At 43.3% G+C, this 26,809-nt stretch overlaps 2 protein-coding genes across 12 annotated transcripts in view; both read left to right on the forward strand.

The window, feature by feature from the left end:
• Positions 1-7,146, forward strand: part of sulf2a (sulfatase 2a) — a 45,596-nt gene extending 38,450 nt beyond the window's left edge. For 6 of the 10 annotated variants that reach the window (XM_044348653.1, XM_044348654.1, XM_044348655.1 and 3 more), the window contains 16 exons: positions 57-207; positions 491-666; positions 845-973; positions 1,268-1,324; positions 1,451-1,580; positions 2,027-2,234; positions 2,659-2,941; positions 3,042-3,138; positions 3,254-3,348; positions 3,426-3,485; positions 3,567-3,733; positions 3,875-4,017; positions 4,207-4,315; positions 4,407-4,440; positions 4,977-5,030; positions 5,420-7,146. In XM_044348653.1, coding sequence (XP_044204588.1) covers positions 57-207; positions 491-666; positions 845-973; positions 1,268-1,324; positions 1,451-1,580; positions 2,027-2,234; positions 2,659-2,941; positions 3,042-3,138; positions 3,254-3,348; positions 3,426-3,485; positions 3,567-3,733; positions 3,875-4,017; positions 4,207-4,315; positions 4,407-4,440; positions 4,977-5,030; positions 5,420-5,450 — 1,924 coding nt within the window. In that variant the 3' untranslated portion in view covers positions 5,451-7,146. The remainder of the gene's footprint in view (positions 1-56; positions 208-490; positions 667-844; positions 974-1,267; positions 1,325-1,450; positions 1,581-2,026; positions 2,235-2,658; positions 2,942-3,041; positions 3,139-3,253; positions 3,349-3,425; positions 3,486-3,566; positions 3,734-3,874; positions 4,018-4,206; positions 4,316-4,406; positions 4,441-4,976; positions 5,031-5,419) is intronic. The other 4 variants (XM_044348658.1, XM_044348650.1, XM_044348659.1 and 1 more) reach the window with 3 other exon arrangements.
• A 269-nt stretch (positions 7,147-7,415) lies between these two features.
• The window catches only part of arhgap46a (Rho GTPase activating protein 46a), a 34,777-nt gene continuing 15,383 nt past the window's right edge, over positions 7,416-26,809 (forward strand). For both annotated transcript variants that reach the window (XM_044348647.1, XM_044348648.1), the window contains exons 1-2: positions 7,416-7,692; positions 20,713-21,219. In XM_044348647.1, the coding sequence (XP_044204582.1) occupies positions 7,508-7,692; positions 20,713-21,219 (692 nt within the window). In that variant the 5' untranslated portion in view covers positions 7,416-7,507. The remainder of the gene's footprint in view (positions 7,693-20,712; positions 21,220-26,809) is intronic.

Consider the following 26,809-nt stretch of genomic DNA (forward strand, 5'->3'; position numbering starts at 1 on the left):
CATCTGTTTTTTTGGCTGTTTACTTTAATGTTTTTTCTGTATTCTACTTCTTACAGAACCCCCAGCTACAACTACGCTCCTAACCCGGACAAACACTGGATCCTACGCTACACAGGACCAATGAAGCCCGTCCACATGCAGTTCACTAACATGCTGCAGCGCAGGAGGATGCAGACCCTGCTGTCTGTGGATGACAGTATGGAGAAGGTAAGCGGACAAGCAGACAGATAGATAAATGCTTAAGCACAGAAACACACACATAGCACACAAAGCTACCAGACACACACACACACACATTTCATCTGACATTCTCAAGTCCTGAGAGATCTGTGCTTGTTCTGACTGGGACTGTGTAATGTATTCACTGACACACTTGGTAAATTGTTCAATCCCGTTTTCCTTGAAACTGGCACAGGAGACTTGAGCTATCAAATGTGAAGTATAACTCTTTTACACTGTGTGAGTGTTCAATGAATTATATCCTCCATAGTTGTACAACATGTTGGTGGAGACAGGTGAACTGGACAACACCTACCTCATTTACACCTCAGACCACGGCTACCACATCGGCCAGTTTGGTCTGGTGAAGGGCAAATCGATGCCTTACGAGTTTGATATCCGTGTTCCTTTCTACATACGAGGACCAAATGTGGAGCAAGGGGCCATGTAAGTGACTCAGACTGTTATCTTTATGTGTCTGTTAAGCATTCAACATTCAGATACCTACACACTTTTTAATATTCCAGGAACAAATACATGCTCTCAAGTTCATTTTGCATCATTTTTTGTAGCAAACTCTTCTAAATTAAATTAAATATATCTCTTTACTTTTGTTATCCTGCAGTAATCCTCATCTAGTGTTGAACATTGACTTGGCACCGACTCTGCTGGACATGGCCGGTGTTGATGTCCCAGCAGAAATGGATGGCAAGTCTATCCTCAAGCTTCTGGACACAGACAGGCCAGTCAACAGGTTAGCATAATTAATTGTTTGTCTCAGTATCTTGGCACTCGTTAGACAATTCAGCAATGGCATTTTTAAATGTTGCAGATTAGATGACTATACCTCACAAAGTCATTTGTGTCTTTGTTATTGGTGTTGTCCCAGACATAATGAAATCTACAGTCTAAATATAAATGTGTAACACCATTTTCTTCTCAGTGCTGTAAAAGGATGGCATTTGAAAATGGAGTGTATGCTTGTTCAGCGCAAATATCACAATGTGCTCTGACAGGATTTTTCTTTTTCTTTTTATTCATTTTCCAGGTTCCAGTTAAACAGGAAGGGTAAAACATGGAGAGATTCTTTCCTGGTGGAGAGAGGGTAGGTTATATCAATTGACCTTTCTGACATGTTTTCATTCTAGGCATTGTCTTCTGGTGACATCAGTCTCCTTGTCTTTACTTAGTTGAAACAACCTTCATGTCAGACGTTTTCCTGTTCTTTCAGGAAGCCTCCGCACAAGAGAGCCGATGGGAAGGAAATGGCGCAGGAGGAGAACTTCCTGCCGAAATATCAGCGAGTGAAGGACCTGTGCCAGAAGGCAGAGTACCAGACTTCCTGCCAGCAGCCAGGACAGGTACCTGACCTGCAGGAGCTGAGAGGGAGAGATAATTAAAGTTTCAGGAGAGTATACGTGGATTGTAGCTCATGCAGGGTGATAATTTGCAATCTGGTTGACAGCTTACTGAGTATAATATGCAATCACTGAATTCACTGGATTCTTTTTGACATCAAAGTCTCTTTTTTTAATTTTTCAAAATGAAATGTGCTGAATATGACACATGCTCATGTCTGTGTGTGTGTGTTTAAAGAACCCTCTGATTTGTTAAAAAAAAATCTGAATGAGAGACTCATCTCATAAAAATATTTTAATACTGTTGGTCTGGAATATTTCTTGCATTTAAAGGCGTCTACAGAGCACCGTTAGAGGTCTAAATTTGAGCATAACACCAAAAAGAACTTGTTAAATGTTTTAGGCATTAAAACACCACCATCATTATATTTCCCTCTGGCTTGTTCCAGAAGTGGCAGTGTGTGGAGGACCCGACTGGCAAGCTGAGGCTGTATAAGTGCAAGGGCATGGCCAGTCTCTATGCCCCACGTATGCAGGCTCTGATGGCCAGCGGTGGCTCCCAGCTGTCTCTCACATCCAACTCCGACAGCTGTAACTGCAGGGATGTGGGCTTGAAAACATCAGTCCTGAAGCGAAAGAGGCTGCTCACCAAGAAGAGTAAGTTCCTCTTGTCACTCACATGCACCAGTGTTCTGCTAGTTATTAATAGATCTGATTTTGTTCAAACAGACACTTGTGCTTAACTTCGAAATGCCCTTGCAGTGGCCTACAAAGCCTTTACAAAACAGGGCCATTAATCTCCAGCTAAAATAACCAGCTTTTGAAGTATTCATGAGAAGAGAAGGATGTGTCTGTGCTGCCATCAAGTGGTAGACCAGAGTAGACAAGAGAGCCTTTAATCATTGAGCCTTGAAAGTAACAAATATAAAAGCTTGTGAATTATTCATGGAACATGATACCAATTGTATGGAACGTTGATTCATATCATCAATACTTTTTTCTGTCGACTTCACTTGCCTACATCTTCATAGATCCTGATCTCCAGTATCAAAAACAGATCCCTCTTTCTCGTCTTACTCAGATTCCTCTGTCTCGTCTTATTCAGAGATGAAATCCAGTAAGACTGTGTCTAGGAAGCGCTGGGCCCGCTCGGTGTCATTTGAGCTGGATGGAGACCTGTACGCTGTGGACCTGGAGGAGGGCTACCAGCCCCTGGGCTCCAGGAACAGCAGCTGGGCCAAAGACAGGAAGAGAGGAGTGGGGAATGAGGAAGACAATGACGAGTTCAGTGGCATGGAAGCCACAGCCAAACCCACCATCAGTAACATGCTTACACCACCTGCTGCTCTCAAGGTCACCTACAGGTGTGTGTATGTACATCTGGCTGCATTGATATGCAATGTTTATGCAGATAAAAGAGAGAAATAATAATTTAGATGGTATATGCATTTTTCTTTCCTGAAGGTGCTCCATTCTTATGAATGACACAGTAAAGTGTGATGGAGGCCTCTACAAATCTCTTCAAGCATGGAAAGACCACAAACTGCACATTGAGCATGAGGTATTGCTGTACTTGCATCCTTGTTAAACATAGCGCATAAGACTCATTTCACAGGTCGTCGTTAGCTTATGGTGTGTAACTCAGCCTTGTGTGTTCTTGTTCCTGCTGTGTTTAGATTGAAACCTTACAAACCAAAATCAAGAACCTGCGTGAGGTCAAAGGTCACCTGAAAAAGGTGCGGCCAGAGGAATGTCAGTGTGACACTCCCAGGTGAGAATTTGTCAGTATCACAGTCACCTGCATAAAGATCTAATTACATATTTGACAGTTGTTTCTTGTCTTTACAGCTATCTGCTTAAGAATAAAGAGATTTTCAGGCTCAATGCTGGACGCATGCACTCACTCAGGTAAGTTAACATTTTTTTTATACTGTGAATATATTATTTTTATTTCCTCTCACAGTATTAAGTGTTTTTTGTTCTTATCAGAATGCCATCAAAGCAGAAGAGTCAGTGGCTGCAGAAGGAGCAGAAGCGCAGAAAGAAACTGCGTAAATTCCTCAAAAGGCTCCAGAACAACGACACCTGCAGCATGCCGGGCCTCACCTGCTTCACCCATGACAACCATCACTGGCAGACTGCCCCCTTCTGGACAAGTGAGGAATTACTTTTGAAGAATAACGTGGTGTAACATGTCCTCATTTGTGACTCTATTTTCCTAAGCAGATATGATGAAAACAATATTTTGGAACACTATTGTTTTCCACTCCTATCCCTCACCCCCCTCCCTTCCTCAGTGGGTCCATTCTGTGCATGCACCAGTGCCAACAACAACACCTACTGGTGCCTGAGGACCATCAATGACACACACAACTTCCTGTTCTGTGAATTTGCTACCGGTTTCCTGGAGTATTTTGACCTCAACACTGACCCATACCAGGTATTTCATTTGTACAGACACACATATAATGGCGGATATATAAATAACTTTCTAAAGTGATCCCACAACATGTTTCATAGTACATTCCTGTATGCACAGAGGGTACAGATTTTCCTGTCAAGTTTCCCAAGTAAATCCACTTTGTTTGGCAGAGCCCTCGTTGACATTTTGTCCTTATTATTCCTGCAGCTGATAAATGCTGTCAGCAGCCTCGACCGCAATGCTCTGAATTCAATGCATCAACAGCTCATGGACTTACGAGGCTGCAAGGGACATAAGCAATGCAACCCGGAGAAGGGTGAGTAAAAAGCCCCGGAGGCAAACATGATTGATTATAGTGTCTCCAGTCATTTCAGCCTGAGACTAATGTTACCTCCACTTCCTTTCAGGAGGAAAAGAGCGAAACTACTTCAGTGAATACAGGTATTTTCTTCTTCCTCTTACAGTTAATTACTTTTACAAACACCGCAGATGGAATTCATGTTACATTATGAACTCAGGGAGGCTGCAGCCTCCCTAGTGTGTCTTTGGTTATGTTTCTGCTCGTTTCAATTCATCTGGGGAGTCGAGGAAATAAAATACAGTGATGTTGTGCTGAAATTGAACCTCTTCAAACTGCCACGGTTCCTTACTGTTGTGATCAAAGACTTTTTAGCATGCAGAAGCAGCAGCCAGTGAAGGCCAAAATACAAGCCTGCTTTTCAGCTTCTGCTGTTCCCTTTTTTGTAATGAAGCCTAATTGCTTGTCTCTGCTGTGCGTGTGGGTGTGTATGTGTGTGCGCATGCATGTATGTGTGTGCACCTGTGTGTGTGTGTGTGTGTGTGTTTGTGTGTGTGTGTGTGTGTGTGTGTGTGTGTGTGTGTGTGTGTGTGTGTTTTGTGCGTGTATATACCTGTGTGTTTTGTCTCCATGCACGTGCATTTGCCCTGCGCGTGTATACGTGCTGTGCATGCTTCAGGCCAGTTCATCGTCGAAAGAGGCCAAAAGTGAAGAAGCCTTCCTCCAAATCGCTGTGAGTTTGTCATAACCCATCTGTTCCTTTGTAGTCAGCCAAGCTCTACTCTTATCTCCATCCAGATTTTTTTAGCTTGGTCATATGACCCAGCAGCATGCTCTCCTCTCTCCTTACTTTAGTTCTCTTCTACTTACAGTAACTCTCATTTACCTGCATTGCAAAGCCGCACCATCATTTTTTTCCATTCACCCACTCAAGTCAAACTCAATACAGCAATGCAGATGTGATGTGTCCTTATGTTGTGTTCTCAGTCCTGTTATTGTCATTTTTTACTTTTCCGCGCAGTCTTGGTAGGGACAGACCACAACTGGAGCCATGGTTTCCAGTGAATGCTTCAAGTTGCACATTTAACTTACAGCATTTGTTTCCCCCCCCCACACACACAGAGGGCAGATTTGGGAAGGCTGGGTTGGTTAACCATCTGCAGCCCATAACCAACCACACTGGCCTCCTCCAGCGAAGGAAGGAGTAGGTGGCGTGAAGGCGAACCCAAGGACCTTGACCACACTTTGATGGACCATAACCTGAGATTCTACTCTACTCTGATCTGGGGTTTTGATTTTTGAGAGAGCTACTCTTTGTAGCCCTCACCCAGACAGAGGAGACGCTGAGACTGAGAGGAAATTAAAGAATCTCGAATTGTCAGTTTTACCTTCGCACACATTTCGTACTCATTTACATCCTCTGTTACCCCCTCGCTGTCAAGACCAATAACACCAGGACGCTGTGATTCAGATGGGACAGTGTGGGTATCCACAAGCTATTCAGTCTCACAGTACTGCTTGTAGATAATATATATCAGCTTTAATCAGCTTTCTTTCATCATATGAGACTGGATGGAAACAGGAGTTGTCAACTCTGCTGCTACACAACAATGTCATGGGTGCTGCCGCTCGCCCTCATGATGTCTCTGTGGCACATGCTGATAACCTCGATCATAGCGTTTGGAATATGATTGCTGACATAACAACAGACTTTCTTTTTTTTTTTCTTGTTTTTTCTGCACCAATGTGTCTGCACATGGAAGTGGTATGGACTTTATAACGACCAACTGTAACAGACTTTTTCGCCATAATCTTTTGTATTATAGTTGATCTTAACGCTGATGAATGTCCTTAATGAAGCATCATCTTCCTCAAAGCTGTGAGATGTGAGGTGATTTTTAGATTTTGCCTGCCTTGATCCAACCCTACACAAGTGTCAAGCACACCTCGAACAGGCCTACACTAACCACTATCTCACAATGGTACGATCCAAACCTCCAAAATATTTGACCACTGGCAGAAAGCGTCATTAGTGAATGCCATTTTTTCTCCTTTGTATTGTCAGAACCACACTGTAGAAGTATCCAAATAGTTTGTTCAGCTTGCTATACATGGTGCTACAGGATAACAATACAGAAGTAAAATCTTGCTGTACAGTACAGTATGTATTTGAATGTATGTTGTGCAATTAATATAAATGTTTACAATATTTTTTATAATACTGAAGAGGCAGACCTCATTGTATGATATGAGTTGACAAAATGACCTTATAGGGAGAAATGTAGATTGAGAAATTTCATTGCCCGCAATTTGTTTGTTTGTCCTTTCCTTATTTACATTGGAAAAGCACTTAAAGGGTTCACTGTGAAGAGATGCGCCATGTACATTTGATGGATATATAGTTTACTCTGTGCCAGAGGAACAACACAACAATGTAATACCTGTTGATGTGAATTTTAGCAACCTGCCTTTGTTAGCTTCTTTGATTTTTTTTTTAGCAGATATTTCCATAGACCTGAGTGCTGATAGTAATTGTGAATAAAGTGTTGTTTGACCATAAACATGAGCCGACTTTTCTTCTACAAAGGCATGATGGTTACTTGTGTTCCTGTCCAGCAGGTGTCTCTGTCTGCCTGTCCACCGGGAGCGACACGCTGCTCACATGCTCACATGTCATTTCACTACAGTTACAAGAATGGAAAGATAGTTATGCTCGTAAAACAGAGAGTTAAGACCTTGAAGTCTCTCTGACTTGGCCGAGTTAAGTCAGAAGCCGTTGTAAAATCTGCACATTTTATATCCCTGATATGAAATTCAAATGTGAGCGAACTAATCCAAACTCAGACTGCTGCGTCGCCTAGCAACCACATTGTTCAATTACATGTCAGTACAATATGTGTTTTATAGCGTATATTTTATAACTAAAGGTGCTTTAAAACAACAGCGTGTTGCTGTCAAATTGACCAAACTGTCACTTATAAGTGACTTAAGCACTTATTTACATCCACATAAAGACTGTGGTCGCATAGAAGTTATTTTGCTCCAGCTTCAAGAAAAGTTTTGACCGTGATGAGAGCCTGATGTGACGGTTCTGGTCACTGTGCTTTGTCCAGCCAACGAAATGTTTTGATCAGGGTTTGGCTTCTGCTCTTTTCCAGCCAGCTAGTTGAGGGATTGAGTGCGGGGGGTGGGTGACCCCCATCCCAACCTATGACTCACGGGCAGAGGCGGAGACTCCATATCGGATTCACCACCGTAGGACCGTCCCGTAAGTTACTCACTGCCCGGACAACCTTGTGCGCTCAGAAAACAAACCTGCAGCCCGATACGAGGGAAACATCGTTTTCTCCGTGTTTACGCCCTGTTTACAATGTGAGGAGGATGGCCGGGACAAGGTAAGCTAACCCTCCGTTAAACTTCAAAGCGATACAAACTTTACTGGAGACAGTTTAGTAGCTGGAGCCTCGCTAACGTTATCATCCCGCCGCCGACAGCTCGCCGAGGGCAGCCAGCAGACAGGCAACCACGCCGCTCAATGGATAGCTACATTGTTGAAGTACTTTACAGTGTTTATGGGAAATTTATCGTCTTAAATGTTAGCTGGAGTTTGTGAAAATTAAGTGTGAGTTATCGTTCAGAAAATTAATTTGAAAAGAGTGGGTCCAAAGGTCTTGTAAAACTGAAAGTTAGCAGTAACGTTAATTTTTGCCAGTTGTGTTGCTATTTTTATTTAACGCTACGGCACATTTTTAGCAGTTTAAACTATATTAAGTATTTAGTATGTTGTTGCTAAATAGTATTAACTATTTAGTTGCTTAATAACGCTAACATGGGGCAACTGTGACAGAAGTTCGTGTCTTACAAAGTCAGGTTTCGCCTCCATTCAGTATGTGTAGAGTTAAATTAGCTAGTAGCTGTGTGGGGGGGATTTAGCCCACTTTCTTCGTTTCTGTCTATCAACACCTCCCCCATCTTTTGATTTTTTTTTCCTAAACTCCTCCACAAATTGGCTAAGCTGACTAACTCTTTGCTGTGGTTAACAGACCAATAACCTAAACGGAAGGCAAATGTCCCACAGCCCATTTGTTGCTCTTATTTTTACTGGTGGATGGTAACTGGGGCTCTTAGCCTTAGCTACTGGTTTGATCTCCACATGTTGGATTTTTTCAGCATCTGCTCTGACTGCAGATGCGCATTAAAACTTTGTTTAGCTGTCATCGTTTTCATGAGACAGATGGTTTGCTTTAGTCCACACAGTCTATTTAAAACTACTGAGATGTATAGGATAAGCTACTTTGGTTCCCTTCAACTGTTTTGGCACATGTTTAAAATAAATGGGGGCTAATTCTGTATAGTTCAGACTTGATGGCTTTTAATGACTAAAGTTGAAGTTATGATTTTTTAATGCACCTCCTGTTGAACACTGTGCAATGTACATTGTCTGAAAAGCAAGCCGTCTAGTCAGATGTCATTTATATAGCCTGAGGCAGTTAGTTTGACACACCATACCAACCTGTCTTCCTGGGTGCAGCAGTTGAACCGTCTCCCTGCCCAACATGGCTCATCTGATAATGACTGGTGGTAGCGTCTGCGTAGTGTTGGTTTCTGCAGACGTGTTAACTTCTCTATCTGTGCAGGGCTTCATCTTTATCTGTTCAGCTCTACATTACAGACAGAGAAGGCGAGATGGTGGGACAAGACAATGGTCTAAGCTATTTGGTCTTGCTGCCACCTAAAACATCTCCTCCGTTCATTTAGGCTTGTCAATTTGAGGAGCAGAAACTACAATAGGATGTTGTTGCACTGTTTACCCAGCTAGCTCACAACAGTGTGCAGACAAAAGAGAACAAACCATACGTTTCCCTAACAAGATGAATCAAAATGGGGTCTTTTGACAAAGACAAGACAGGATGTCCATCCTACAGAGGATTTGACAATAGACCTGTTTGTCTGTTGAGAGGAAGTGATTTTGAAGCTTGTGCTCTGGTGACAACAGCATGTCAATAATACATTATGTGGATGATCTTTTTCTTTTCGGTTGAGTTTTTTTTAGACATACAGCTTCAAATCATGTTTTCCAGCTTTCAGCCAATTCTTTCCTGTTTTCTGTGATAATCCTGGTCACATCCCTGTGGATCAGTGCTCTTAACACTTTGTACACCCTTTCCATCTGACTTTGATTCTCTGTGGTCTACCATAGTGACAACGTAATGAGGTTAAGGTGATTTACCCAAACCATCTGTAAACACATTTATCTGTAACTGTACAACTGACACTTTGTACCTTTCTTCTGTAGGGATTAAAGGTGGGTTTAACTTCCTTGGCCACACTTGGTTGAACCTGATGCTAAGAGTGCTGATCATCACTCACAAGCATTACAGGGGATAATAACTTGCGGGTTTAGTTATAATATTCAGATAGGCTGTAAGGATGAATGAGTCATCTGCTATAAAAGAGTTGAAGTCTATATAATCTTAGTGAGCTGTCACAGTGCAAAACTGTGTCAAAATGCAAATGAGCTCTGCACAAAAAATACAAAAGCACATAAAACACAATCATTACACACAGAAATGTAACACTGAAACTCAAAAAAAAAAAAAACACACATAAAACATGCAAAGTCTAACTAGAAATGAAAGGTTTTTGCCCATGAAATGCATCATCACATTTGTCTCCCTCTACCAAAACCTGAAAGTCTTTTATTTATTAGGAAAGTATTAATCTGTCCCTATACTGCCGATCCCCCAGCGACGGCCTCTTAAATCATAATCCGCCCCACTCCTCCCTTCGGGCCCACATAGACCCAGCGTTAACATCTTCACCAGGCTGCTCTGCATTTCTAATCCTGCAGAGCCTGCCGTCTGCACCTTCACTTCCTCTAGAGGACAATCCGGACGTTTCTTTCCCATGTGGTTGCTTGACCAGCCGCTGACCCCCCCACTCACCCTGTAACTCTGCTCTGGGATTAGACCCTGGCCTCGTTTGTCATGTCAGCAGGGGAGGATTCGGGGCAGGGGGGGTGGGGATGGTGTGGTCCAACTGAAAATGAAGTTACAAACTGCTGCTGGTGGCAGGCGAGCAGGTCAGAAACTAATGGAAAATGTTGTTTCCATTAGGCAGCACGCAGATGGCAGAGGTTGAATGCTTGAGTTTATTTTTAAAAGGCAAAATATGTCTGACCCGGGATGATTTGACAAGATAAAGTTTGGACAATGAATGCTTAGGGTTATTAAGTACAATTACATCCTAATAGGTTCATTCGTTTCTCTTGTTTGGACAAGTGACCCCATTGTTCCTGCTCTGACAGCTGGTGTACTGGACAGAAAGACCAGGCTGTATGGGGTAAACACCCTGATCCCGTCCTCAGCTTCTCCTGCACATGTTCACTCTCGTCCAGATTCTTGTCTGATCTGAAAAGTCCCCATGTGCTCTTCGAGTAAGGAAAGGGGTGGATTTTAGGAAGGACAGGGGCTTCTGTTTGGTCAGGCTTACTCCTATAAAAGGGAATTTATTGACCCTGTTGCTGACTAGTGTCTCAGACAGACAGTGACTGTTCAGCAGAGCAGTTAAGGGGGCCGGAAGATCCCGGTGTTTGTGCTGAACACTGCAGCATTCGTGGGAGAAGGCCGGATGGCGGGACAAGACAATACTCACCATACAGCAATCACAGAGCGCTGCTTCACTGTGGTTAGTTTGTAGGCGGATTACAGCGAGGGTATCTGAAGTAACATTCAAGACTGCCAACACAAAAATGTTCTCCTGGAACCGGTAGCGAGGTAGGCACTATTATCTCAAACATCTCATGAAGAATCGGTTTGTTGCAGTAGGGGGTGAACATTTTGGCAGCTACAGGGAATGAATTCATTTAGGCCATGTAAAATCGCGAGCTGGAAGGCAGCATGGGAAAGACGGGTCTTGCTGAAGTTGGCTGAACGACCTTGTGAGATCCGGTCTAATCCAGTGCCAATGGTGAGGGGAAACTGTCTCTAGTTCTGGATTAGGGCAGCTGTTGAAGGAGGTCACCCTGGACCTTGTATGCATGTCTCAAGCCCCTCCCCTCCGTGGATCTGATTGGCTGGGTTCCCCTGTGTGGAGGCAACACAGAGAGTTCTCGTTGAATGAAGTCTGCCTGTTGATCTGACAATAGTCTGCATTGTTCTGTGCCATCACAGGCTTTAGAAATAGGGTGCATTTCACAGGCTTTGTAATGCATATGACGGTGAGTCATCACAGGACATTCTTGTCAACTAGGTAACCATGTTTTTGTTTTTTTTTCTATTCCCCGAGAGCCCCCAGACGAAGAAGGGATATTTTCACATCGGCGTGTTCATATGCTTGTCTTTCACAAGCAAACGGTCGACAAAATCCTATATATTCGTTTGTGGTGAACACAGTGTACAGGTTGGCGTTGTGAAGAAAGCGGCAAAGATGTGGAAAGTCTACTTTTTTTTTTAATTAGCAGGAAATTGTTTTAAAATAGATCCGACTGTGGCATGTAGGCCCTGCAATACAGCACACACACAAAACCAGACCATCTGGTTCTCGCGGTTTTAAGCGTTAGCAGTCGATCAAGTGACTCAGAGCTGCCAATCACGCTGTTCACAGGTGATACTAGGCAAGACAAAAGAGTTCATCAGAAAACTTACTCATCGTCACTGACATGATGACATTTTAGTAAAGTAGAGCTCTTGCAGGAGAATTATTGCGTTTGACTCCACAGTAATTGGCAGAGAAGCAGTGTTGGATTTAAAGGTGCAACAATTTACTTTTTTTCATTTGTATCATGGGACTGTTTAGTATCCTTACTGTTTTTTCAGTCGAGCAGTGTCATAACAGAATTGTCACACCCTTTGTCACTCAACAGCTTGTTAGCATCTTTTGCGTGCAGGCCACTTGGAGGTGAATCAGGTGACAGGGTGAGCTCTGGAGTCTCCCCCTCTGCTCATCTTTATCCTCCCATCCTAACCTTGTTCTCTCTGCCAGGCATGCGGCTGCCCGGCTGTTTAGTCTTAAAGTGCTTTACCTCTCTTCCCCTCCTTGGCAACCTGCCACCCCTGTGCCTGGGTCGGCTCACATAAGGCCAGCTCTATCATGCCTGACGAGTCTTGCTGTGAAAGACGACCCCTGAACTCGTTTGCCAATGTCAGCACACGACGAGTGAGGAATGGACACTGACAACTGCAGCTGAGGGTTGGGAGGAAACGTGGTAAGGGGGAGGTTGGGTAGGGAGGAGAGAGAGAGAAGAGGTAGGAACCTGTTTGAGCCCGTGTCCACGTTAATGGAGAGACTGCCCGTGTATGAAATAGTGATTTTTGGGCAAAACACTTGATCAAATCATTATTTCGTACTTTGCAGCTGTCCGACAACATAAAAGACATGTCATTGACAACACTTGTGTGATCGGCCATATTGAATTACAGAAAGAGCCCTGAAAAACCCTGAAAGTGTGAGTATCTTGGCCATTTAAGTGAACAGTGGGGACTCTTCAGTGTTTTTAAAAAGGTAAATTTGCCTGCTCACAGCACAACCAGAACCTGCTGTTTGGGTTTGGAAAACTCTGGCTTTGTGCTGATGGGGAAAAAAAAAACATTTTTTCAAATGTATCTATCTACTTTTTTGAACATGGTCACAAAATTGCAGGAAAAGTGAGTAGGCCTTTGAAAATGAAGACACCTTGAATGGTTGTCCACTCAAGGTATCAATGATCATTCCAGGTTCAAGTTCATTTCTGTCAATTTTTCACTCTTTTGATCATCAGGGCCTTTATGGATATACAGATAAGCTTTGGCTGTAAGGCAAAATGACCCCAACACACAATTGCACAAATGACAACAGTAGTTGACCGATGAAGACATTTACCAGAGCGTTTGACATTATTATAGAGTCATTACAATGATAAATAGACCAGTAGAAATTCTAACAAGAAGCAAAAGAGTAAACAAGACGGGCAGTGTGCAGCTCTGTGGGTCTGGTTTACAAAGCACATAACTGTTAAAGTTAGAGAACAAGATAAGTATACGGCATGCTAACCCCTAGCATTAACTTTATGAGGGTTGCTGTGGGCACAAGTGCCTAGTTGCCTCTCAGAAGTCCATTACTCTAAAACAGACTCAGCAGTCCTCATGCCGGTTTGTTTGTTGTTAAATTAAATGCAGCACATAAGCGCACAGGCACCAATTGTGCCGTGAGTTTTACTGACCCCTGACCCTGGTGACACGGCAGGAACGGGAGGTGTTAAACAAAAGGACCAAAGAATGTGTGTATGACAGGTGCAGGGCTTTTTTCTGTCATCTGAAACATGTGCACTCTCCCCTCTCGCTCTGATTGTTCTGGACGCCTGGGCGGGGCGGAGGCTCACACATCCTGCACAAAGACGACATATATACACCTCGCCCTAGCTCTGTTTCCAACAGACAAGATTAGTCTCTATCAAATGTGATTTTTGTCATCACTATCAACAAACACTGCCAGCAATGGAAACACAGCAGCTGAAGCTGAACTATCAATTCTTGCCGTGTCCTGTAGATTTTCTTCAGAGCACCGTCACACACACACTCTTGAGAGAATCATGTTTGATTAAACAGATATTCTGACTGTAGTATGTTGCAAGCAAAAATGCAATTGTCAATGGAGTGGAGTCCAGAAGAAAAAGAACTCAACTATCATTTTTTTTAAATGGGCCCTGTATTTTGTTTCAGTGCAGTCATGTCCTTGAAGTGCTGCTGATGGGCTTACACATGCTAGAGCTGTGGCCCTCTTCACTCCAGTAAACGGGACCATGGCCACAGCACTCAACATGCCAGGTTTACAGTTACACTCTTCGTTAGTCACAGCTACTGGAACTGCTGCCAAGCACTCAGTAGTCGGTCCGTGTCCCTGCTCTTGTTTTACAATATTTAGATAAGCAGGTTGCCTAGCAGCCATCTTGAATAGACTTTGTACATGGTTTATATATAATCAAACAGAAGTCTGCTTTTGGCAGATCACTCCTTGCATTATAGTGAGCTGCAGGTCTCTGCTTGCACAGTAAGAGCAAATTACCCGTGGTTTCTCAGTGTTGCTACATTTTTAATAGTTTTATACCTGTGTGGATAGGTGAGTTTAAATACTTTCTCTTCTCTGAGTGATGATCTATTTTAACCCCTGTATCTAAGGAGAAAGGACGGTTTATGTCTCCAAATAGGAAATAGCAGGTCTGTAAATATACCGGCCAGGGTGGACCTTGGCACTTGTTGATGTGCTTGGTGAGCGGAGTGCTAAGGTTTCCTAGATGAATGGCAGGCCCTGTGTGAGAACTCAGCCCGCCCTAGTCCACAAGGGACAGTCACAAGCAACAGCTCAGAATAGTCTGTTGTTTGAAAAGGTTAGAGGTTACCTTACAAGAGGACTAAATGGTAAATGGGAGCTTAACTGGCCCGCTGGTTTTATCTATTGTCTCACCTTAACAACTTTATGGACAAATGAATTCGGTAATACCCTCCATTTGGCTCAGTTTCTGAAGGCGTCCTATCTGTCCATCAGAAATGCCACAATAGCATTGGAGCATAAAGCTGCGTTTCAACCATTACTAGATTATCTGATGAAACACTGCTGTATAGTTTGGTCAAAAATCTAAGCTACACAGAGAAAACAATGTTTTTTTTTTTCTCTCTGTATGGTTTATCTTTTTCACAAAATCAACAACCACATTGGTATTTTAGTTTGTTTGAAATCCAAAGCTGGACAATAACACAAGGCTGTGCGTTGCCCTATTTCTAGTGAATGTATTGTCCATTCCTCTATGTTTACTGCTGCTGGGAAAAGTGCCATTTACACTTTGGCGTTGGCTTCGAACAATGGGGCAGATTCCATGAGCTATATTCTGTTGTTTCCCTCACTCTGGGAAACCGCTCTCAGTTCTAGTTATTTTTGGAGCTGACTGTAAATTGTGGATGATAGATGAAGTATTTCTCCCTCAGAAGGGGACCTCTGGCACATTGAGACTGGGAGTAACAAAATGGTTGAGAAGGTGTGCTCGTGCGCACGTCTCTGTATGTGTTTGGGTGTGTGTGCGCAAGTGTCAGTTTTGGCCTCTTGGTCTCAGTGGCAGGCTCTGTTTGCAGAGATTTTTTTGCAATTTGACAAGCTTTATTTTTAGTCACTGTGGAATAACCATAGTCTGCTGAAGCGTCTCCTTGACCCAAATGGGAGACAAAGACCCTGTGTGCCATGGGAGAGCAGAGAGTGTGTTATTATACACAAGAGTCAAAAGGATAGTGGATTTCATCCTCAAATTTCCAAATCATTCAAAGCTGTGGACAGTTTAGATACAAAACCGTCTGATGTCACGAGATAAACCCCTGCTGCATTAACAAGAGTTCAGTTAAATAATGTAGGTTGAAGTGAAATGAATGAAAAATTGGAGCAAAGTCTCAGTTAGGGATTCTGATGGAAAAATAGGTCCTATGAAAAAAAAAAAGCAGTTTATTTTCAAGAAAGACTGGAGTCAGCTAAAAGTTAAAGGGGACATATTGTAGAAAGGAAGATTTCCATTTCTTTTTTGATTATAAAGCAGGTCTGGATGCTATATAAATACTGTGAAAGTATCAAAACGCTCAGTCCACGGAGAAATGCACACAGCCCATATTCAGAAACTGCACCTTTTAAACAAGCCGTTTTGTACTTCTGTAAGGTTGTGATGTCATAACTATATGCTCAGCATTTCCCCCTACCTCACCGAGGAGGGCGGGGCTCACACACACACACGCAGAGCAGAGCAGAGCAGAGGAGAGACAGTCACGGAGGAAATGCTGTGCAGTTGTTGGATGTCAGGAAGTAAATTTGTCATTGTACAGCCTTCTTAAGGTTGGATAACATTATCCTCAGCAGTGGCTATCACAATTTCCTGGTTGAGTTTTAGTTAGATACCTGGTTTTTCCTAGCTACAGTACGCTACAATCCATTACCTGAGATTGGCCTGGGCATGCGTCACTCAGCCATTCAGGGCATTGAGCAGACATAAAACAGCCCATTTCAGGCTGAGTGAGACAGAGGGGTTGCATCCATGGCTTGTACAGCTGTAACTAGGAGGTTTTTGACCATAAAAACATGCAAATGTTTGTAAAAAGACCACGAAAATGAAAATTGTAAACTGGGAAAGGGGAATAATAACACCTCTTCAAAGGGAAACTTTGCCAATTTTCAACCAGAATTGTTTCATTACAATGTGGGTAGCATATGCAAATAAACAATGTTTAACTTCCTTTCATGTTGCCATGCACCCAGAGCTCTGCGCTCATTGTGATGCAAAACTCGTGACTTTGGAGATCTGCCTTAGACTACAAACTACGTTTCCGCATTTTCTGTAGTGGTGCCTTCATGGACGGTAAAATGTGGGTCTCCCAAAACACTCCCGCCTACCATGTTACTCTAGTGATAGGGAAAAGCAGACACTAAAATATCATACTACTAAATACTTTAAAATATCAGTATATTTGGAAGAAACCTAGTTTCATGATACGAGACTGAATATTCCACTGTGGAATCAGCCACAACAGAGTCTGCAAGACAAAGCAACCACCAGAGCAACGTTACAGCTGCAGCCTGACTTCAGCAGCTGAGTTTCTCTGTAATAACGCTAAAACTAACACAAAACAACAACTAGCTTTACAATACAGTGTCAGAGCAGAGATGTGGCACCACTATTACAACTTATGAGGCCAAATATAGTGCTGTGGAATCAGACAAAATAGAGTATCAAGGAGAAAGCTACCATCAGAGTCATGGTACAGCTGCAGCTGAAATAGAGGTGCTTCAGCCAGGGTAACTTGGCAGCATCGACCGGTGCCTGCCCGGTGATGATCGTCCGAGAGAACAAGAACAGAACAGAAAACTCAGCAACTCTTTGTTACCCGTAACTTGTGGGCAGCTGCATTCAGCTTTGTCCACAATCCGGTCCGGCTCATCATCATCCAAAATAGCTAAAAGAAACATTGTTTGCTTGCACACTGTTTTGATATAGGAAAAAAAGTTTTGTAAATGAAAGTAAGCCTCAGTAAAGAGATATAATGCTGCGGACGTGTGCAGTGCATTCTGCTTGTTGTGGGATTCCCCTTTAAGAGCGATATGGAGAATCTACAGCTTCTCTCAGTTTTCTTTTGTCATAGAGCACAAATTTCCAAAATAATTGCACAATTCTACTACATAGGTGACCTAGTTTTACGAAATCATCATATTCACAGCAGTGAATTTTTCCTTTAATATTCATGAAAATATTTCGTGTTTAAAGTCAACTACTCCACATCATTATTTTTCAACTCTCTGTGTTCACATGTTTACTGAAGGCAGTCAAGTGCTGGTTTAGGACCACACAAACCCCTAACATGGAAGTCTGCTTCAATTAAATTGAGTTTCCTCAGAGGTAAATCAGGTGCTGTGTCCTTCAGTCATAGGACCGTGTGTGTGTGTGTGTGCGTGTGTGAGTGTGTAATAAGTTAATTTTAGATCAATATAAAACATTTGTTGGAGTTAAACTTCGCTGAGCTGGTGCAGACTGCATTCCAAACCATTTATGAACATTTGCAGGATGAAGCCGGCTGCCTCAGTTGTTTGGAGTTCTGCTCTATACTTTAATGCCTCCTTCTCTCGTCAGTGAGCGAAAAGCTGAGCAGGCTCATTTGCATGATATTACAGACAGTAACGTCTCACCAGGAATTAATAACAACCAGAATGTTGCTTGGTTAGTTTTCCATTTCAGGCAATGGCAACACTTTTATCTAATTTACAGGATCGAGGACATGTTATCATGGCACAAATGAATCCATCTTCATTTTAAATGTAGAAAAAGTGTGTTGACTGACAAAGTCCCTTTGTATTAGACAAACCTGTGTAATGGACATCACATGTTACTTGAGTACTCCCAAAAGTGATGTTTCAGGAACTTCAGAACCTTAACACTGGTCCATCTTCCTGCTTATCTGGTTGTGTCAACAGAGCCCAGCAGGCTCACTCTCAGCTCTAAACTGCTGTTTATTTACCCAGAGGGAACAGTCCTTATGCAATCGCTACACCCCATGCTGCTTAACTCGTCAGCCATGGCCTCCACTGTTGACCCTCAAACCCTGATTTCCTGTTAGAGTGTTCAGGACACAGTCCGCCATGTTAAAAGTTTGTGCTGGTTTCCCCAGTGTCATCACTGCTGTGGAATTTTGGGATATAAAAAAACACTCCATGTTTGTCATGTAATCCATAAGGGATTAATTTGAATTCAGATACAAACACTGCATTTATAAAGATTGATGACAAACAGGACTGAATGGAGGAATGCAGCATGAAGAGATCAGTTTCTCTGCTGTGGGAATGCCTCTTTAGGAGGCCAGGAGCAGTAAAAGGATGAAGACTCTGGTATGTGTGGGGTGTTATTGACTGTTTGGCCTCCGCTTTCAATGCCCCATTATTCGCAAGGCTTCCCGCCCATTAAGTGTTGCGGACCTGATCAGTCTGAAAGTCATCCTCTAATAGTTGAGCCTCATTGTGGAACCCACTCTCTCTGTGAGTCAGACTGTAAACACTGCTCTGCTAGACCGAATCAACCGCTGCAACATGAACAAATACATTCATGCTTTTGACTCATAAATACATTTTCTTCCTCAATTTCCTCCCTCATCTTCTTGTAATTCCAGGTGGGTTAAAAAGACAGTATAAAAACAGCCTACATGTTGAGTCCACTAAGGTCAGGGCTGCTTGCCTAGTGTGAGAGATTGGACCAGATGGCCTCCCAGCATAGAGCACTGGGACACATGGGTAGACAGTATATGGAAGGCTCCTATATCCTCTCCATGCACTTTCTATGTTTACCTAGCTGTTAAATCGACCTATGGAGAGTCTGGGGCCGGTGCTGAGCACATAAGAGATAGAGATTAATACTTGATACTCATAATTGACAAACAGATACGTCAAAATTACTCAAGCTCTGCGGTTAAAACTGAGAGCAGCTGTTGTTCCCAGTGAGTTGTAGCCAACGGGGTGACATTGTAACCCTGGCAGAACTGACTGGCACCACACTCTTCTGTGTCTATTTCTGAGGCCGGGGGTGCACACAGGGTTGGTTTGGCAGGCACACAAGGAATGAATGTGGGTATTTGGTGGACTTTGTAGGTAGCATTATCCATGCTAAGCTTTATGCCCCTTCTGATCATCACAGGTAGCCTGGACTGCAAGCTTGTACCACAAACAACCGTGATGGGGAGAAGAAAAGCTTTTCTGTCCTCAGAAAGCTGGGAAAAGATCCAAACCTATGGCAGATTCTTGTGACACTAATTCCTCTCCACTGGTGTTTTTCTTTCAAAGATACTAGGCTAGAGTTGGATGGGATACCAAAGAAAAGAAAGAACCTAGCCTTGCCAGGACCCTCAAGTGGTCATTACAAGAAAAGAGAGGAGAGGAGAAGAGAGGAGGGGGGGTGTTGTGACTTATTGGATATTTTGAGTCTTTCCTCTGGCCCGGATCTAGACATCTACTGGGATGCTGAGCCTGGGGAAAGGACTCTTGCTGGCTGTTAGCAGTATTCCTGTTCCCACATGGATTTGCTGGCACAGTTAAGGCCTGCATTAGGGAACTAGATCAAAGGAGACATAATGGAGCCCACTAAAGGGTAGCATGACCTGGATATACCCGCAAACTGCAGTCCTAGCTTATTTGTCGTATTTATTGACCCTGATTTGAAGTAGATAGCTGCAGCATATACTCATAACAGGGGGTGATATCACTCAGTTGCAACATGCCACACACTCCATTTAACACAGATAGTGTCCTATAATTTCTCTGAAATTCAGTTCATGGTCTAATTGTGTGTAATTGGTTGTCAATCTTATCTGCTTGCCTATGTACTTTTATGCAAACCGGGTTTCTCTCTATTTCTCTCTCTGCCTCTTTCTCTCTTTTGCGCCTCCCCTCCCCGCTGTCTCTTTTTTTGTTGTTGTCTGTGAGTATTGTGCTGAGCTGGCTGCTGTCACTCTGTGATTGTAGTTAAGCTCAGTGGTTTTTGTGTTAGTGGCACTCGAAGCGTATGGTTCTCTTTGGGCCCTGCTGACTCCATGCCTGGTGTCTCACTGAGTGTGTCCACCTGTCTCCTTATCCGGGAAACACATACACGCCATCACTCCTGCCATTGCCTACCAAAGAGATGACATCACTCCAAACACACACACATACAGATGGATACATGTAGGGGACACAAACATTGACACTCTCTCCATATGGGCAAGTGGGCATTTTTGAGCCTCTCAGTCTGTCAAACAGTGTGGGTTGTTTACCGCTTGTCGAGTTGATGAGTACTCAGGCGTGATTGTATTATCGAATCCTGTTGGTGAATCTGTTGCCATATTTAGATGTAAAAAAAAAAAACTTTACCCTTTTTCTTGTTTCTTCTCATTCAGCTCTGATTGGGTGGAGATCTTGGAGCCACGCTCCCGTGAGCGTATGTATGTGAACTTGACCACTGGTGAGTGCGGCTGGGAACCCCCTCAAGGCGCTCCAGTCCGCCAGGCAGACGGTAACCAGTGGTGGGAGCTGTTCGACCCTCAAAGTGGCCGCTTCTACTACTACAACTCAACTGGGCGTCGCACAGTTTGGCATCGACCCCAGGGAGCTGATATAGTGCCACTCTCCCAGCTCCAGGCCATGAAGCGCTGCAGTGAGGCCAAGCGGGCTGGAGGGGGCGTCGACAGACACCACCATGGGACCACGGGGAGTATCAGCAGTGTAGGGAGCCAGGGGCGCTGCACCCCTCTGCCCGAGCGAGACGCAGACAGTCCTGTTCCCAGAGCCCTGGAGACCAGCGAGGTGGCTGCCAACCCCGAGCTGGACCCAGCAGTGGACAGCAGATCGCAGGGAGACGGAAGCAGCACTGAACACAGCACAGATGGCAGCAAAGAACCACAGAGGTAAGCCTAACCAAGCCTCCAGTAACCTCTACAGTAAGTCTGGAAAGGGAATTGTGCTTAATCATTAGTGGATCATATTACCAGGAGAAAAGTGAGGAAATGTGATAGTCATCTCAGCATGTGGCATAGTGAGTCGTAATGACTTTCAAATGCTTCTGCTATGAGAACTCGTAGGATTATTTTGACTTTTGACCAGTCAAGCCGATCTCAAACTGCGTTTCTATTTTCATTCTCACTTATCTGAACATTCCATATGTCCCATGTTTCCATACAATTGGCTGTGAACCATGCTCGGTCATTTCAGCAAATCGTTACCAAATGGGGAGAATGGTCAGTTATGTTACAGAGCACGACATTTCTCCCCCCTCACGCTAGGGTTTCTGGTGCAGTACGGCCCCTAACAGTAAGTCATTCAAAGACCCCATCATGTGCTTGGCGTTGTGGCCTCATCCAAACCACCGTCTCTTCCCTCCAAGCCAGATTCCAGGCATGCCACTTCTGTTTCCCCTGGCAAAGGGCCACTGAGGCCGTCTTAGTGTCCTTCTGTGTGCTCACCACCATCCTGCTCCACTCTGCTCCAATGCTCATTTCATTTTCCTAAAACAAATCTAGGCCCCAGGCCATCAGAGACTGTAACGCCTCTTATGGGTGAGAGCTTAAATGTGCATGCATGAGAGGCATGTGAGAGAGTGTTGTCTGTGGTTAATAACAAGCAGAACCGCTACATTCCAGCTGCCTATAAACAAGGAGAACCCTGCTGGTTTTCAGAGGCTCTGCCGTGGCGACTCTGGCTCTCCGGTTCCTCCTGGTCCTCCTTGTACCTCACCTTGACCATTAGGAGGTCTCTCCCCTGACCCTTTGGTCCTTTGGGATTATGAAAAGATGGAGGGTGAACTAATTGGTCAGTCATGGCTGTTAAATGACACCACTATATGCCTTGTTGCATCGCCTCTGGTGTGTGTGGGGAGTGTTAAAACTCCCCAGAGGGTCCCACTCTGCCCCAGTGACTCAACCTTTCCCAGAACCTTTTCTGTCTCCCCTTAAAACAATGGCCAGCTGTGTTCCTCAGAGGACGGCTGAGGAGTCTTTAGCCAACAGGGGCTTGATACCCTACTTAGCCATACGGCCCTTCACATGTTCACCAGCCTCCATCTCTTAGCAGGTAATTAGATACCACCACAAAATGCACAGAGAGGGTGGAATGTGACAGCTCAAAATGGATGAAAACAAACTCTGAGACATGCTTGTCTTCAGTTAGTGGCCCGTCTTATTGATAATGACAAGGATCAATGGGATAAGAGCAAGAGAGAAAGTTTAAATGAAGAGCTGGAATGGTCACGGTGGTTTGAGGTTAGCTAATTGTTCTGTCTCACCCTTAATGGAGAAGTGTTAGGAGCTTTCATGAGCACACAGTCATTTTCCTTTTTTAGATCACACTGTTTCCGGTCATTACTTTTTCAGTTTCATAAGGTGTTTCAGTGTTGAAAGTTCCTCAATGTTTGGTTTGAACGTCCGTTTTAGACATGTCTCGACATGTTCTTTTTTCTTTCTTTCTTTTTTTCTCTGTGAAATTTCAGCAGGGATGAAATGTTATTAACTTCTGACCTTTGAAAAACAATGCTGTTCTTTGTGAAGATGGGACAGCCCCACTTCATCCAACACCAGTTTCCTTTTGTTTATGGGCTATTAATAAATCTGTTCATAATAGATAGAAGAGTTTCCAAAGTTCCACACAACACACCCCGTGTGTTATTGTAAGCACTGGTTGGTTGATGCAGCGTCCTTTCTCTGTCTGTCTCTCTCTGTTTGTAAAGTTCATATCTGTATTTGTTCATGCTTATAGGAAATGTAGACACACACGCACGCTTGCGTGCCAAATCTGTTACTCATTGGCCAAGTCTTATCACATGTCCTGGGAATTTCTGGGTACTTCAAGCCTGTGGAGCTCATCAGGGAAGTACCGTGGTCTCCAGGGGTAAACATGTCAGTCACATGTGGTTATGGGCACAGGAAACAGGCAAACTGATCTCTTTCCATGATGTAGGACTCAAAGGTGTTACAGATCATCTAGCTTATAACATCTGTATTGAATTTCACCCACCTTTCATCGCATGTGTGTCTGTGTTGTACCAGGTAACATCTGTATGGGATTTCACCATAGATGGTGTGTCATGTGTGATGTGTGATGTGTGATGTGTGTGTGTGTGTGTGTGTGTGTATGTTCCTGTCTTCACTGTGTGTGGGCTCCTTTCCACTACATTCAACTTACAGGAGACCTGCTGAGGATGAGTGGATGTTAGAAGTCTGCTGAGGACACATGACAGCATGGTGTAAAACAACCCAGAAGTGACCCACAGTGGTTCACATCAGGGTCACACTACTCTTTTGTCTCGTGGGCTTGCCTGAGGCATATAATGAACCACTAAAACGAACAAAGGCTCTCACTTAAACCTAGTTGTCCCCAGGGTCAACTGAGAGCTTTCTCTAAGCGGGAAGTCTAGGTATGCTGAAAGGAGAACAACACCAAATGGCTTGTATGTGCCCTCTCATTTAGCCCTGTAATGATATAGCGGTGTACCAGCATTCAATCTAAGGCAGCCGTGCTGGGATTAGACACTTAAAACTTGCCTTTCCTGATTGTTGGCTAGCTTTGGATTCCTTTAAAAAGATTCCGAAAGTGTACACAGATTTGTCTGTATCAGGAACTATGTTTATTTGTGTGCACTTATACCAAAGTTGTATCAACATCTATTCATTACAGAGGAGACAAGATAGTTGGTTTCAAATGAATGTGCAACCAGTTTAGTTATATGGGTGTTAGGTTCAATTTCAGTCTGATGTGTTTTCAGAAAGTACACACGCAGGAACCTCTGTTTAAAGGTGACAGTATCTGATACCGACCGACTTAAAAAAACAGAACTGGAAACATTTTATTCTCATTTCTCTGTCAGAGTCTATGTTAGGGAAGTTTTAAGGGAATTTTCTAAATAAACTGTCTGCATGAAAGCAAAAGAATAAAAAAGCCGAACCAATTTAATACAACTGAACGTGGTACACAGAGATTGGCAAAGATTTTTCCGAACATCGAGCCGTTATGCCCTCGATGTAGAGGCCAGCCAGCAGACTTTATGCACATGTTCTGGCTGTGTCCGAATCTCTCCACCTTCTGGATAAGTGTTTTTAAAGCTTTTAGTGAGATGTTTGAAATCCAATTTGACCCTGACCCAGTCCATGCCCTCTTTGGTTTAACATCAAAGGAATCCCGTGCTCTCTCACCAAATAAAGCCTATGTGGTCATAGCTTTCACTACACTCCTTGTGAGACGTTTGATCCTTTTAAAATGGAAGCAACGCGCTCCTTCATCCTTTTCTCATTGGGTCAAAGATGTTATGTATTTCTTAGAGCTAGAAAAAAAAATTAAATACACACTCAAAGGGTCCTCTCAAAACCTTTGTTAAGATATGGAGGCCCTTTCTGGATTTTTATGACTCTACAGGAGCTCCTTGTTAAAGAGGAGGGTGGAACTCATAAATGTCCTATTACAGTAGTGAGCATCTCCCACTCTCCTCCCTTCCCTTTTATTCTTTTCCTTCTTCCTTTTGTTTGTATAGTTAAAATTCATTTATTATTTGATTATCTTATATTTTTCCCTTCTTTGCCTAAATGTATTCTGCAACCTGTAATCCTATGGGTGGGTGGGTGTTTAGAGAGGGTGGTAGAGATGGGAATGGGGAATTCAATTTGTCAACATATTTGATGAATAGTGCTTCTTTGTATTTAGAAGATGATTAGGTGAATTGAAGTCAAAAACACATGTTTTGTCTTTTACTCTTATGGGATGAAAACTTTGAAAATCAATAAAATATATTTACAAAAAAGCCAAAACAAAACAAGCTTCCCCCTCGTGTGCTTGCGACTGTCTGTCTGTGAGTCATGTAGGAGAAATCACTAGTTGTTTTATTTAGGAAACAAGGGGGGCGTCTTATGGGGTAGATTAAGTTTTTAAGTTCTTAATGAGTCACATATTGTCTACATGTTTACAGCGGGAGCGCAAGCCTTTCATGCTTTTCATCTCCCGCCACTCTGAGGATGTAGCCACAACATTTTTACGCACACTGGAAAGACTTGTTTTATCTCTTCACTCCCGGTGTGGTAAGCTCATTTTTCAGCTCTTTCCAGATGGTTTTTTAAGTCTGCCTATAATAATGAAACAGTTTTTTTTTTTTTTCTTCTGTGTGAAAAAAGTTTGAACTTGGGATCCTGTTATGTGCTTGAGTGCTTTGGTCTAGTTAGCAGTGACAATGTCCTCCTTTCATTTTTATCTCTGTGCCGTTTCTCTACTTTTTCCACGTTTCACTCTTGTCTTTCTCGTAAAGTTTATGACTTTCTCAAAAACTAGATTACAGAGTTACCATTTTATGTGTCTCACTGAAGCAGCGTATCCAAACCTCTTTTGTTTTATTTTAGATATCATTGAAACACTGCTTTTACAGTTAACTTCTCCCTCTGGTGCTGTGGTGTAGTGGAATATCTCAAGTGTGTGTTCACAACAAACCGGTGGCACTGCATGTGAACTGGCCCGAGGCGTGCTGCTCTGGCTGCCTCAGCTGACGCACAGTGGGCAGACATGCTGTTTTTCAGAGTGCTTTCACTCCCATTCATTTCTAAAGACACATTATTGTTTACTTACTACCATTGTTATTGTTTTTTTTTATGATCTTTTGTATTCCTGATATATATCTCTGAGACTTGAGACTGATTGGAACAGGTTTGGTGAGTGTGTGAAGAGGATCCTTTTTTTTTTTTTTATCATGTCATCCTAATAGTGTGCTATCATGGGATCTGTTCTCACAATAAACACTTGCAGATACAGTTTCAAATTCCAGTGATGGGTCTCTCTGGAATCCCATTGGGTTTGGCCTCATCCTGTCCCTTCAAAATGATCCTAGTGGCCGTCCCCTGGCCCAGCCCGGCACTCCTCAAAGGGTCGGGCTGCCAGAGCCACGGACATGCACAGCTGGTAGACATCTTGGCTCAGAGGAGGGAGGTGCGTCAGTTCAGCTGTTGCGGGACAGCTGGCTCTCTGGAGGTGTCTTACAGGAAGTAGGGGGCCACCAGCTTTGCCTTATGTCCAAAACATTATTTTATGCTTCTGTCAGATATTTTTATGACAGTTTGTTCAAAAGTGAGGTAAGAGGAAAAATCAGCTTTGAACGTTGGCGACATGGATTCTACATTGTCCTCAGCGAATCTTCTTTGTCTTTTCAGTTTCCTTCCTATTACGCAGATCGCAGCGATCCCATTGGTCTGTGCTCTGAGGTGTTTGTGTAGCAGAAGCTTGGCCTATGCAACCTCATTTCCTCTTCCTGTCCAACCAATGTTAATAATAACCCCTGTTATTCAGACCCCACTATTCCCAGGGGGGATATTTAAGAACTTCAAAATCCATTTCTCTATCGGCCAAAGTGACTCAGCTGATGGCTTTTCCAACAGCAGTTATTCCAAGCAGGAAAGAAAGGAGAGACAGAACATCTGCTGACATCAGAGCCCCATAGTATATTTAGTTGGTCATTGAGACTAACTGACCGCA

This window comes from Thunnus albacares, chromosome 4 (assembly GCF_914725855.1).
Source record: "Thunnus albacares chromosome 4, fThuAlb1.1, whole genome shotgun sequence".
Taxonomy (NCBI): Eukaryota; Metazoa; Chordata; class Actinopteri; order Scombriformes; family Scombridae; genus Thunnus; species Thunnus albacares.